The 13,341-nt window shown below is 53.2% G+C and overlaps 5 protein-coding genes across 5 annotated transcripts; 3 read left to right on the forward strand and 2 right to left on the reverse strand.

The window, feature by feature from the left end:
- Positions 1-91: 91 nt before the first annotated feature.
- PHSY_003580 (hypothetical protein) lies at positions 92-2,998 on the forward strand (the record flags this gene model as incomplete). The annotated part of the gene is made up of 1 exon (XM_012334198.1): positions 92-2,998. One exon carries the CDS (start codon positions 92-94, stop codon positions 2,996-2,998), a length of 2,907 nt encoding a protein of 968 aa, XP_012189588.1.
- A 1,038-nt stretch (positions 2,999-4,036) lies between these two features.
- Positions 4,037-5,281, reverse strand: PHSY_003581 (hypothetical protein; the record flags this gene model as incomplete). The annotated part of the gene is made up of 2 exons (XM_012334199.1): positions 4,037-4,148; positions 5,181-5,281. The coding sequence occupies 2 exons, from the start codon at positions 5,279-5,281 to the stop codon at positions 4,037-4,039; spliced, it is 213 nt and encodes a 70-aa protein (XP_012189589.1).
- Positions 5,282-7,992: 2,711 nt separating this feature from the next.
- Positions 7,993-8,458, reverse strand: PHSY_003582 (hypothetical protein; the record flags this gene model as incomplete). The annotated part of the gene is made up of 2 exons (XM_012334200.1): positions 7,993-8,157; positions 8,363-8,458. The coding sequence occupies 2 exons, from the start codon at positions 8,456-8,458 to the stop codon at positions 7,993-7,995; spliced, it is 261 nt and encodes an 86-aa protein (XP_012189590.1).
- A 1,520-nt stretch (positions 8,459-9,978) lies between these two features.
- Positions 9,979-11,409, forward strand: PHSY_003583 (isoeugenol monooxygenase; the record flags this gene model as incomplete). The annotated part of the gene is made up of 3 exons (XM_012334201.1): positions 9,979-10,059; positions 10,731-10,881; positions 11,246-11,409. 3 exons carry the CDS (start codon positions 9,979-9,981, stop codon positions 11,407-11,409), a joined length of 396 nt encoding a protein of 131 aa, XP_012189591.1.
- A 137-nt stretch (positions 11,410-11,546) lies between these two features.
- PHSY_003584 (hypothetical protein) lies at positions 11,547-12,710 on the forward strand (the record flags this gene model as incomplete). The annotated part of the gene is made up of 1 exon (XM_012334202.1): positions 11,547-12,710. The coding sequence occupies one exon, from the start codon at positions 11,547-11,549 to the stop codon at positions 12,708-12,710; it is 1,164 nt and encodes a 387-aa protein (XP_012189592.1).
- Between the last annotated feature and the right edge of the window lie 631 nt (positions 12,711-13,341).

Raw genomic sequence — 13,341 nt, forward strand, 5'->3', positions numbered from 1 at the left:
TTGACCCACAATCAAATCGTCTGCTCCTCGACAAGAGATCACACCTTCCTCCTGCATTCTTCGTCGTCGTCGCGACCGCTTGCACCACGACATGTCGCTCCTCTCTCAGTCAACCGAACAAGACAACGCTCAGGAAGAGCTAACATCAGTATGCCACACGGCTCCACCCACGCCAAGACAGTTTTTCTTTGGCCGCGGTGGTCACGAGACTCCTGCTCTTGGCTCGACTTCGACGCACGATGATCAAAGCAGGGTGGACTCGCTCCCCTCTTCATCGTCCGGAGGCTCTCTCTCTAGCAAGCTCGAGAGACAATCAGCTTTCAGGCTGGTGGCTGAAGCCCTTTTCTGGAGGGTCAAACGCCAACGTCTCTTTGCCGAGAACGGTCTTGTCCCCAACGGCGTGGCGATCCGTGCGGGAAAGGGCGATTACGTCCATTTCCCCCGCGACGACCCGCGCCTGGAGCCGTGGGTTGTTGCCCTTCAGACTCTCAACTGCGAAGCCGCGTTCACATTGACTTCGAGCGTCGCAGCTGGTATCACCGCGAGTCTGCCTCCCGGTACTTTTGAGGTCCAACTCACTCATGAGGACCGCATTCAAGTGGTCGAAAGCATGCAGGCGCTGTCAAAGGCCCGCCGAGCCCAAGGCGCGTGCTTCGTCCGTACGCAAGGATGCCTGATCGTCTGGGCTGATGACGTCAAGCACCTCATCGATGCTGGCAACAGTCTCGAAGAGAAGATGATCAATTACATCTGGGCGCACACCAAGCAAAATAACGCCGCATCCAGCATGTCAATGTCGAGTCTGCCGACATCCAAGTCGACATCGTCAACCAACTCCAACACATCGAGCGCTTCCAGTCTCAAAGGAGTGAGCTCCAAGGATGTAGCTTCGGACGAGGCGGACTCGCAACTTTCTTCGGTCGGAGGCCGGGTTCGTAGATTTTTCAGCAAAAGCGCAAAAAGTGGATCGAATGATGCCCGGGACGACGAAGGCGAGAAAGGCGAGAAGGACGAAGCCGTTTCGGCCGAAGACCTTGTGCATCGACTCGAGTCCGGCGAGCCGTGTCTGGAAAAGGGTCGGAGCATCAACATGTTTGCTCCTCTTTACACGGGATTGGGGCTGGGTCTCAACGTTGCTCTGATGTGCCTCTTCACCAGACGCCTGCTCATTGAGTCTCTCTTGGACGGGCAATGGATGCGGATGGCGCTGTGCGCCACCATCCCTGTCTTCATGCTGATCATCCAGTTCATGTGCGACAACGTCATTGGAGTCATCGCCCAGATCTTTCTGCCCATCTCGCAGCTCAACAGGAACAGCCTCTACTACAGCGCCAAACGTAGTGCTCGACTACCGGCAGGATACACCCTTCCGCACTTTACAATCGCGATGCCCGTCTACAAGGAAGGTCTCGAATCTGTCCTGGCTCCTACCATCGAAAGTGTCCAAAAGGCAATCGCCACCTACGAGCTCCAAGGTGGAACCGCCAACATCTTGGTTTCCGAGGACGGAATGCAGCTGCTCACTCCTGAGCAGCAGGAAGTGCGTCGAGACTATTACGAGCGCCACAACGTGGCCTGGGTGGCCAGGCCAGGACATGGAAAGGACGGCTACATTCGCAAGGGCCGATTCAAAAAGGCGTCTAACCTCAACTTTTCGTGGGACCTTTCCTTGCGGGTAGAAGAAATCATGGACGAACTACGCCCCGAGGCCATGGCTGCTCAAGAGCGCACTTCCGCTACCTGGTACGAAGACGACGAGAAGGCCTTGTACGATGAAGCGTTCGAACGCGCCATCACCGAGTCTAGCGGCCGCGCCTGGGCTTCCGGTGACATTCGAATCGGGTCCTACATTCTCCTCATCGACAGTGACACGAGGGTACCTGCTGACTGCTTCATGGACGCTGCTTGCGAGCTCGAACGTTCGCCCGAGATTGGAGCACTGCAGCATTGCTCTGGTGTCATGTACGTCGCAGACCACTACTTCGAGCGCATGATCGGCTTCTTCACCAAGATCGTCAACCTCAGCATCTCGTGGTGCGTGTCCAACGGCACCATCGCACCGCTGGTCGGACACAACGCCTTCCTCCGATGGCAGGCCGTTCAAGAGGTCATCTATACTGATGTCGATGGCGAGAGGTGCATCTGGTCTCATCAACACGTCTCAGAGGACTTTGACATGGCGTTGCGTCTGCTTATGAAAGGTTTCCTCGTCCGCTGGGCTACCTATTCGAACGAAGGGTTTATGGAAGGCGTCTCGCTAACTGCAGACGACGAGGTCAACCGCTGGCAGAAGTACGCTTTCGGCTGTTCGGAGCTGGTATTCAACAACCTTCGTCATTGGCCGACTCGAGGACCGCTCTCGCCCCTCTTCCGCAAATTCATCTGGTCAAACTGTCCAACGTCGTACAAGCTGAACGCTTGCTCCTACATCTTCTCCTACTGGGCCATCGCGGCAGGTACGATCTTGACCATCAGCCTTTTCTTCGTGCAGGGATTCTTCTGGCCCTGGCTTGATCAGGTCTTCATGCCACCATTCCAAGTCTGCATCACCGCTCTCTTCATCTTCGCCCTCGGAGGAACGGTGGGACAAGTCGCCTTCCGAGCACGCTCCGGTAAGGCTTCGCTACTTGGCGCCGCGGTCGAGCAGATCAAGTGGCTTCCTGCCCTGCTGCTGTTCTTTTCGGGCTTGTCATATCATGTCATGCTCGCTTTGGCAGCTCATCCATTCGGCTACAATATGACGTGGTCCGCGACCGTCAAGGATGTCGAAGAGTCGAATTTTTGGAAGGAGATTCCGTCCATCATCCGCAGATTCTGGCACTGCTATCTGGTCATGTTCCTCTTTGCCGCTGCCATGATCATTTTCAGCACGCCTCTGATCCCTCTCGAGTGGCGCATTGAAGGCTTCACCATCTTCTGGCCCGGCTCGGCGCTGATCGCGGCTCACATTCTATATCCCCTCGCACTCAACCCATGGCTGATGCGATTCGAGTTTTGATGTCCTACAAAGTCACAAAGTCACGTCCGCTGTACATTAGTCTCTCGAAAGCCGCGTTTGACAGAAACTGTATCTGATCGACAATCGTCCGTGATCGGAGAGTCGAAGTCGCCATAGTGACGGGATTGTGACGGTCATGTAGTGTCGCTTTTCGTATGAAAGGGGACATGCTGCTCAGTAATTTGCTTCTGGTTGAACAAAACGTTTCGTGTTGAGAGCCGGCTCTGGCAGGCGTGCCATTGTCAAACATGGTGTTACTTTCATGGAGGCGCTCCCTACCACATGACTCAAGATTCTGCTCGCTGCAAACGCATCCGACGCTACACCATCGCGGAACAAACAGCCAATGATCTTCTTTGACCTGTTTTTTTTCCGTCAATCCGGACCCTTCTCTTTTCTGAAAGCATGCATTCCACTCATGCTTCAGCTGCTCTTTCCAGCAGTACAGCTGCTGCGCTCGGACAAAGCTAAGAGATCGTCGAAAGGGGCGAGATTGAGCTGCATCCTGCCTCTGTGCAGTACTCTCGGCAGCAGGGTCCGCCCAGCTTAGTACAGGCCCTGCCGAAACAAGGCCCACTTGCATGGACGGTCCTCAACTTCACTTTGATTGTTTATCGTGAGCTACGCTTGTTTCATCATGGTCTGATCGGTGTGAAAATCTCTAAATGTGCCTGAGTTTCCACCGCTCAAGACGGCTCGCAAAGACAAAACGTGCTTTATCGAGTTTTGTCGGCCAGCCTTCCCGTGATTCAGCGCACGAGTGTGTCCTTGGGATAGCGCGGAAGCCAGAAGCTTACCTTTTTTGGATGTACCCTAGGTCTCGGGACGGGGAAGCAGGCTGCGTTAGAGGTACGACCGGAGCGCTGCGTGGATACATATGATCTAATCGCTGGAGACAGCATCATCCTTGGGATGCAAATGCGAACTGAAAGGAGAACCCTCCTTTCGAACTGAGTTCTAATATGGCTCATGTGTGAGATCCAGTATTGCTCGAGTCATGGACTAGGTCTCAGAAGTCTGCAAACATACACGGCTGTGTCAGTTGCGCCCAGGAACCAGGGCTCGGGACCAATTCTGGATCGACGCTGTTGGATTCACATCTGATCGGTGCCGGGTCGGAATAACAGCAGTGACGGCGAATGGCCCCGCTCTAAACGTACAGCGGTGAAACAAAGCTCGCCAAGAAAGAAAGGCGTGAGACTTACGGACTCGCCTGGGTCCAGTTGCTAGATGTCGACGCCAAAGTCGACGCACGCCAGCACACCCAGAAGCTGACACCAAAAAATAATATTTAGTACAAAAATAAAATCAAGGCAGACATGAGCCTAGCAATCCATTCCGAGGAACTCGACGGGCGTGACGCGCATCCAGATTCTCAGACCTCACTTTTTTTCCGTAGCGGAAGAGAGACACATCCACCTTCCCGTGCAGAGGTCAGTCCAAGGAGCTCTGCTGTCCTGGAATAATGCAAAACGAGTAGCAAGATGCTTGGTAGAGGTCATGCTACTCAATCTTGAGAGGCATCGCGACGGCGGATAAGAGAACTTTGAGAGAAATGTTTCGTACCGTCGCCTACGAGTCCCGCGTTGCTCGGAAGCCTTGCTCGCCGATGAGATGCTCACTTGCCGTACAGCACGGGATCGAGTAAAAGAGTTGGGAGAGAGGCTTGTTGGAGTCCGGTCATCAGCGACAAGCGATGCGATGCAGCAATTCTGAAATATCGTAGTAGCCCTCAAGGGACTATGCGAGCTTTTACTTTTACTTTTCGACTTTGCTTTCGATGCATGCACGTTCGCCTTCGTTGGCGCAAGCGAAGAGAACTCGAGAGCGGGACCCTCCATATCAAGTCCATTTTTTCTGGCGGTAATCTGACCAAGGAGGTGTCTGGTCGAGACTCACCCCATACAGACCCCCTCTCTTCCCATCACGGAAATGCGCCGTCAGAAAGCCGTGCCCGGTGTGGAGAGCCTGTTCGAGCGCAGTTCGACAAAGCACAAAGATCCAAGTCTCATGGACGGGATCTTTGTCCTATCCTAGCAACTCATGTTCCATAGTACCGACACGATCAATGCAGCAGCTGATCAGCCAGCATGCGCATCAACATATCGGAGCAACTGGTGAAATTCAACTCCGCGAGACAAGGGCGACCCGCTCTTTGCCACGCTTCCCTTCCGTGTCTGACCTTGGCGTTTCTGACTGTGTAGCCCTAGCATCCTTTGGTATCGCGTGTCGAGATCGACTTCGATGGCAACTCTCAGAGCTTCCGAACAGGAGTAGCGCCATGCGACAAGGTCTGCGCTGAAAGGTTGCTAGAAAGATGAACTCGCCCGAATCGATATTCTATATCTACCAGCTTGTTCTCCGACAACCTTGCTAGCCGCACCAAACCCTGCTCGCTCTCAATATGCTATAGCTCAGCCGAAGTTCTCAAAAGCACTCGACAGTACCAACAAGACTACGTACAAGCATCCGCGACGCGCTTCACTCTACACAAAAGCAAGTCGCACCGTAAGTAAAAAAAAATGCTGTACGATCCTCAATCATCTCGTTCAGCCATCTCACTCTCGAGAAGGTCTCGAATCCAAGTTGCCTGCATAGATTGTCGAAAGAGGTTAGTTCGTCAAAGTCCGAAGCCAAGCAAAACTGCGCTCGTCTTCACAACATTTGCTAAAGCCCCATTTTTGTGTCTCTGTTCACGATATCCTTCACCGTCATGGCAGGAAAATCAAGTGCAGTGGAAACCTCAGAGGCTGCGATCACTGTGAGGAAAGGGGTCAGCCCTGCTTCTACACACCAGTGTCCGATCACGAAAGACGAAAGGCGAGCTCATACAAGCGCAAACTCAAGCTGCGGCAGCAGCACGACCAACTGTCTGTCGACCTCTACGGAAGTTACTCGTACTCCTCGTACTATCCGACAAGCCAATTGATGGCCTCATCCGAGGGTCTGACGCCTTCATGGCCGACATCAGCCACGTTCCAGCTTTTCCCAAGTCCGCCTCTCACGGTCAGCGAGCCTCCCACTCCGGCTTTGCCGAGCGTACAGAGCACCTACTTTGCACCGCTGTCCCCACATCAAGCTCAGTGCAGCGTGCATTTGCCGTCTGCGACGGGGACATGGGAGCCCCAAACAAGCTGGGTGCTGCTCCCTGGAGATCACAGTGCGCAGAGCTTGCCGCAACAACGCCAACTTCCGGTACACGGAGCTCACTTGACGAATCTTGCCAGTGACAAGCAGGCCCTTCCTTCTTCTCCGTGTACCTCGGAGAGCGACATGGAGTATTGCCTGAAGACCAATCCGATGTTGCAGGCGCAATCGAACTTATGTCGGGGTTGGTACAATGATCTGTTGTGGTGGGAAGCACCAGCAGATCCTCGAAGCCTCGGACAATTGCCACGCTGAGCGATCCATCCATAATTGCAACCGCCTAGGGCTAGTTGTCTAACACTACCTGTCTTCATTCACTCATCGCCCTCTATGCAGTCAACGATACTTTCTTGCCTTTACGAACATTATGAGGCTACAAAGCTGTGAGGTCTGCGACCGATATGATACGTTCGTCACTCCTTTGCGTGTCTCCGTCTCTTCTATTAGTGTTTGGAAGGTCTGTTTTGTCCAGCATGTGCTGATTGAAGAGTATCATGAAAGGTCGAACTTCTCTTCGTATCAGGCTTCGACGTAGACGAGTTGCTGTGTACTGTAAGGCGATATTCTCGTGGCTGTCTTTGCCGTCGCAGGTAACTCGGTGAAGATGCTCCGCACGGGAGAGCTTTCATGCTCACCTTCAGCAAGAGATGATCAGCGCATCGAGATCACGGCTACGCGAAAAGACTGGCCTCGCTCTGTTGCACTGAATGCTACAACCCATCCAGCTGTGCTCGTAGTTGCATTTGCTAACGGCCACTAGCTCTCTTTTGGGCGAGCCTCGAGCCGTGTTCTTAGCCGTAAACGAGGTTGGTGCCTTGTTGCGTCGCAATTCCACATCTCTCTCATCTGCGTGAGGACGAGACGGCGCGGGAAGCAAGGAGAAGACTCATTCACCGTGAAAGCGTTAGGAAGCTGCGCAGTTCGGGTAGCACACAGGAGCTCCTGATAAGCGCCTTTGTACATTTCAACATCGTTTAGCTCGGATGTCGCGACGAATGACGAGCTGGCAGACCGCGTTTGGGAGAACCTGCTGTCATTGCCACGCGAGATCCTGGACCTGGGTTTGGATCGCAGACTCGGCTCGTGCAAACCGATGCGACCTCGATTGTGTATGAACGAACATTTACGCGATTGTCTAGGGTATCTTCGAAGATCAGATTTTTATGATCTGAACGCTGTAACGGAATATTCGGGATACCGACAGTACACAGCTCATGCATCGGAGATCAATTTTTAAGAAAGCGCGTCGACTTCCTGAGCAAAGGCAGTTGATCCTCCTGGATTAAATCGACGCCAGAGATCGACGGAATTTCGGATTAAAACCTGGAGAGAGTCTTGGCATTCGCCAGCGTGCATTTCTAAGCTTCCCGTGCCACAGACAGCCATACCAGGGTGCCTGGCTCTACACCAGTGTGCACAGTGACTTGCCGCGAAGTGACAGGCAGTCGCTTGCCTTCCCGACGGCTTACGGCCCCTTCGCCGGCTATTCGTCAGGACATGCATGCGCAGGCCCCGTAGCTTGGCAGAGACCGTCGGGCTAGGGATTCAACCGCTTTGCCGGACTGCCACCGTTGCCTCCCTTCCACGCACGCTTCGTCCGCCTGCTTGGGAGTCCACGAAAAGCCAGTTTGTGCAACCATCGAATTGTCCGATAATCTATCTCTATTGTGGCTCATCCGCAGATCAAATACCAACGTTGTCGCCGGCAGCCTTTGCATTACATGTCACTTCACCTTATGAGATGACGGAGCTGATAGGACAAAGATTGGCTTGCCAGCAACCTACCTCACTTTGCCAACCAGGCGCACAAACAAACGCCCTCGTTCTATGTCAGCACAAAATCCCGCTCAGCTTCCCGCTCGTGCAGCAGAAAGTCCAGATTCATGACTTGCATGCTGTTTCGAAGCGTCCTGCTGTGAACGTCGACTCAGCTGCATATGGGCGCCGTGCTCACAGCTCATGACTTCCAGCACCGGCGCCAGCATCTCGTCCACGTCGCATCGTCTTCGAACCTAGATGCGAGAGCGAGGACAAGGTCCGTCGACATAAGTTTTTTTTATCCGAGCCCCTGTGTCCGTGATTGATTCCAAAGCGAAGCGCAGATTTGCACAAGGCACGTTAACGAGAGTCTGTCCTCTATCGGAACGAGCGGGCGGTTCAAATCGTGGCTGCTTGCAAAATGCCTGCATCTTTCTTTGTGTGGCCGTCTTGACTCACTGTATGTTGAGTACACATCAATCGATAAGCTTTGGCAATGCTCGTATCCACCAACATTGACAACCAATGAAGCGCCGCCAGGAAGCGCGATTTCATCGAGTCTGGACCGTCACCGCCAACTTGTCTCTGCTTCTCGTCGTCAACACCACATCAGCTCTTGTCCTCTCTCTACCGCATCCCCGACTGCATATGAAGGCTGAATTGTCACATCAAGTATAAACGGACGCCCAATTGCGAGCAATTTGCACGATCTTGCACGACGATCGCTCACATGCTACTAGGGGATCCAATCCGCGTAAAGTGAGTAGATGGCTCTGTCACACTTGTTGCAATTGACGTGATCATGCTCCTGCGTCGCTCGCACGATCATCCTTGCACCCCTTTGGTGATTAAGAATGCGCGCTACAAAAAGGCTCTTCAGATGAGACGGACCCGTGATCAGCTGCAGCCGGGGACACAAGCACTACGAGCTCTGTGAGTGCGCTGCAGTGGACAAGGGCGATCGTTTCTGGTGGCAGAACCGTGTGAAAAAGCCTACGGTGCGGTAAGAAAATTTCATCTCAACGACGCGAGAAATCACCAGGCGCTGTGCGTCGGCACCAAACATCCTTCTTAGCCAATCAGCACTTCTAGGTCGATCACTCTTTTGCCGACATTGCTGGTCCACCACTCTCGGATCGCGCCCGCGCTATCGGCAGAGGAAAGTCAAGATCTGTGCGTTTGGCAGCCGCCATCTTTCCAGGTCATCACGACGACGTGGACATACTGATTTACTATGCTCTCGGAAAAAGAGCTTTGCCATTCTCAAGGCAGGCATCATTCCTACACCCCAGAGAGAAACTTCGAAGATCGCCTCGGGACACGTCATTGCTGAAGAAGCAACTCACTCTTAGCAGATTCAATGAAGAAGAAGCAGCAAGCGAGAGCTTCCAAAGCTCCGACAACTTCACGAACGTCACATAAGGTGCACCAGCTTTGCAAGTCGCAGCAGTTGAGGCCATTTTGGGCCTATATGTAGGAGCTGCCATGATGACCCGGTGTCCCTTGTGGGACGTTCGATGGCGACAAAGCATGACCACCGCCGAGGATCAGCTGGACAAGGAGTCCCTGAATCTTAGATGTTCTGACTTCAGCGACGACACTACGGTGGTATGAGATCACGCACAGAGTAGCTGACGCTTCGAGAATGTCACTCGGTCAGCTGAGGATAAGTCCATCATTGTGTGACGCTCGTCCATATTGGAGCACCGGCAACGATATCGTTTTGCTGGCATGGCCGGTAGGCCAGTGCGCGATCGAAACCGGCCCAAAGCGGACCGAATTTGGATGGCTTCCGTGTCGCTTTCAGACATACGTTGATGTCTTAACAATTCCTTTGGCCATCTCTTATCCAACTATTGCAGAGCCGCTCACAGATAAAAAGGGAAGCTTATCTAGGGGAGGCACGCTGCAGTCGTTGCATTGCGGTGCGGTCAGCTTTCTGCGGAGTCTACACCTCAAAGATCGTCTCACTTACATTGCGTATCTTTGCACTACATTCCGAGAAATTAAGGAGCGTCTTGCCCTTTGACGAAAGACCTGTAAACAAACCCTTTCGGAAGCAGGATAGTTTGACGATGGAGCGCGACGGGAAGCAGAACGCCAGCGCTGGCTGCGGCATCACTAGCGCGGGATCTGCTTCTCGTCTTCAAGTCAGAGTAAGAAATGCAGAATCAGAGGAGCCGAGGTCAGAATACTGCGACGCCGGCCGCAAACACCTCGCGAAAGTCCAGGTGGCCGGGCCAACGCCTCTTTACAGCTTCCGTCGGCAAACAAGGCTCGTTATGAACACACTTTAATGGAGCTGTGAAGCCATCGTTGTCCTGAAATTGTTATGGCTCCGATTCAGCTCTCAGAGACGTTAGTCTTCTGTGGTCTCGAGTCTTTTCAAGAATCGGTGTATGCTTTATTCTATTCGCTGATGGTCTGCCCTTTAAAATTATGCTTTCTTATATTCACCATGATCTGTAGCAGTGTTTCGGATCGCAGACCGTGCGACTATTCTCAGACGGAGGGTAAGAGGATGCCGACGAGCATCTCACCGAAGCTCGCGATGGTGATGTCATTGCATACTCCGAAATGCTCGCAAGCCTGGACCCGCCTGTAATTCGGGCAGAACTCGCCTCTTGAGCTGTCGAAGCGTACTTGTGATATCTGAGGTAGAGATGCGATATCCTCTCTCAACGATGCCACACGTCCCTAGAAAGCTCGGCTCTCGAATTAGTGATCGCCGTGAAGCTCAAAATGAGGAGCGCGCATGTCTGAAGCTTGTCTTCGTCTACTTGTGAAAATAGGCTTACAACGTCGAGTGATCCCGTCTGACCAACAGGCGACTGTTCCGATCCAACGCTCAGAAGCTTGTCCGTATTACCGGCCGTATCGCTGTCAGGTGTGTTCTTTTCGATCGAACGTGACGCTTGTGGACGAGAGTGTAACAATCGACGGATCGGGAAATGTGGACGATTTTCCTATACGACGTGGTAAGCGCTGAAGGAGACGTTAAGAACCAATTTAACGTCGGAGTCAAGATATTTTACCGAGTCCTCGCCGAATTGCCTCGGCGCCATCAAAACAACGACAGCGCACCGCAAAATCTCTGCTGATCAGGGTTCCCAGCGCTAATTTGTAGCCGAGACAGCCCTCAAGATGCGCCCTCTGTTACTCGCACAGAACCGAGGCGCATTGGCTGGGGGAAGACCACGTCTTTAGCCTTTCGCAGATCATTTAATACCTCTGACACTTCCGTTTCCGGCAAAAACGTCTCTCAGCTCAACCTTTCCCTTCATCCCGACTTTCCCTGAAGTCGAAGACGCCGCTGGTTGGCGTTCGCCTCTTGTCTCACAGTCTATATATACTCACAGCGGCACTACATCGCTTCGCAAGATCACGTTCTTGAGCGCTTTACGACGACCCATCACACACTCTTTTTGCACCATTTGGACCCACCTTCGGCCGTGTCGTACGACCACTTCTTGATCGCAGAAAAGCCTCGCTCGTCGCACTTGTAGCGATCACCAGAGCATCGATGTGGACGTTTTCGTTCGGCATGAGCCTGGCTCTCAGACTCCTTTACATCCTCCTTGCTGTACAAGGGACAGTGGCGACGACCAAAGATCCAATCTTCTTTATCCTCAGCCATGGCCGAATGAAGACGTCGAGGGTCGATCCAATCGTCTCACCGGGCCAGCTGTCATCGCACGTCCACAACTTTGTCGGTGTGAACGGTGTCGACGCCAACACCACCACGGTGGAAGCGCTCGACGAGGCGTCGAGCTGTACCACTGCCATTCTCACGGACGACAAATCTTCCTACTGGGCGCCTCAACTGTACACGTACAATACCAACGGCACCTTCAGCCCCGTCCTGCTTAGCTTCGTCAACACGTATTACCTTATGAGAGGCAACACAGACATCACCGCCTTCCCAAGAGGTCTCAAGATGGTAGCCGGGAACGCCAAGGCCACCGGACCCGCCGCTACAAAGCAGCTGCAGGATGCCGTGTCGTTCGTCTGTTTGGATTACACCAGCGGAAGTAAACGCACGGGCAGCTTCCCTCAGACCGTCTGTCCGCAGGGTCTGCGCACCCAGATCGTCTTCCCTTCTTGCTGGAACGGAAAGAGCATGTACGAAAAGGACATGTCCCACGTCGTCTATCCCAAAGGAAATGCCGCCAATAGTGGCACATGTCCCGACTCGCACGCGATTCGACTGCCTACTCTCTTCTACGAGTTCATTTGGAACGTCGGTAAGACAAATAATCTAGACAACTCGTCTTGGGTTCTTGCCAACGGTGACGCCCTCGGTTACTCGTTCCACGCCGACTTCTTTGCCAATTGGAACGAGACGACGTTGCAGGCCGCCATCGATGAATGCTCAGGTCCTTTGAATGGCAATATCGAAAAGTGTCCACCGCTGGCGCGTTCCATCAATCGCAAGGCGGCTTCCGCTTGCCGAGGACAGTCGACCGAACCGCTTACAGGTGCTTTGGCCTATTTGCCTGGCTGCAACATCGTCTACAATGGGCCCAACGCAGGTCGAGGCTTGGCACCGGGATGCGATCCGAGCAAGGTTTCAAATATGCCAGCCGGCGGAATCGCATCTGGAAAATCGACCGGCAGCAACGTTGCTGCCAGATCCAATGCGATTGCCAAGCTGCAAGCCACGAGGTCCAGCAATCGAATGTATACTATTTCTGCTAACATTTCGGACTCGGTTACTCAGGCCGAGAGCCACTCGAAGGCCAAAAGGTACAACGGCACGTCGAATCGAAAGAGGCAACACGCAACGCGGTTGCCCAACAGTCACTGATTCCTGCTCAGCGTTTATGCTCGACCAGACGCTGCCGCCATCGTAGTGCAAGTGGTGTTGTAGGAGCGCAATCTGATCAACGTGGCGTCGTGCTTTGTCTCGATTAGATATGCAACGTCCTTCATTTGTGAGCTTATACGGTTTTGAGTGATCCTTTGCGACGAAAAATAGATCATCGGTGATCCCATCCCTGTCGAGACACCTTGTGCGCTGTTTGAAAGGTTGCCGTGTCACGATCTCACCTGCCGCAATCACCGTCGGCAGGGTGGTCTAAGTTGAAGCGTGTGTGATTAACGCAAGGAAAGAGACGCGTCATTTTCCAATGAAATGTTACGTTTCCACTCAGGGGGCGTTGCGCTGGGGGCGCCACGCTGACAAAGCACAAACAACAACAAAAACAGAAGCAAGGTAGATTTGATGATGGGGAGCGTGATGAGAGTGTGATTGGCAAGGGTTTGATTGCATCTGAGCGGCAAGCGCAGGCAGTGAGACGCGCGCTCATAACTATTTTCAAGACGTCCACTACAAATTTCAGCGACACGTTGTAGTTAGTTGGAATAACCTGGAAATACTAGGGTTAGGGTTAGGGTTAGGGTTAGGGTTAGGGTTAGGGTTAGGGTTAGGGTTAGGG

The sequence above is a fragment of the Pseudozyma hubeiensis genome, assembly GCF_000403515.1.
Source record: "Pseudozyma hubeiensis SY62 DNA, scaffold: PHS36, whole genome shotgun sequence".
Taxonomy (NCBI): Eukaryota; Fungi; Basidiomycota; class Ustilaginomycetes; order Ustilaginales; family Ustilaginaceae; genus Pseudozyma; species Pseudozyma hubeiensis.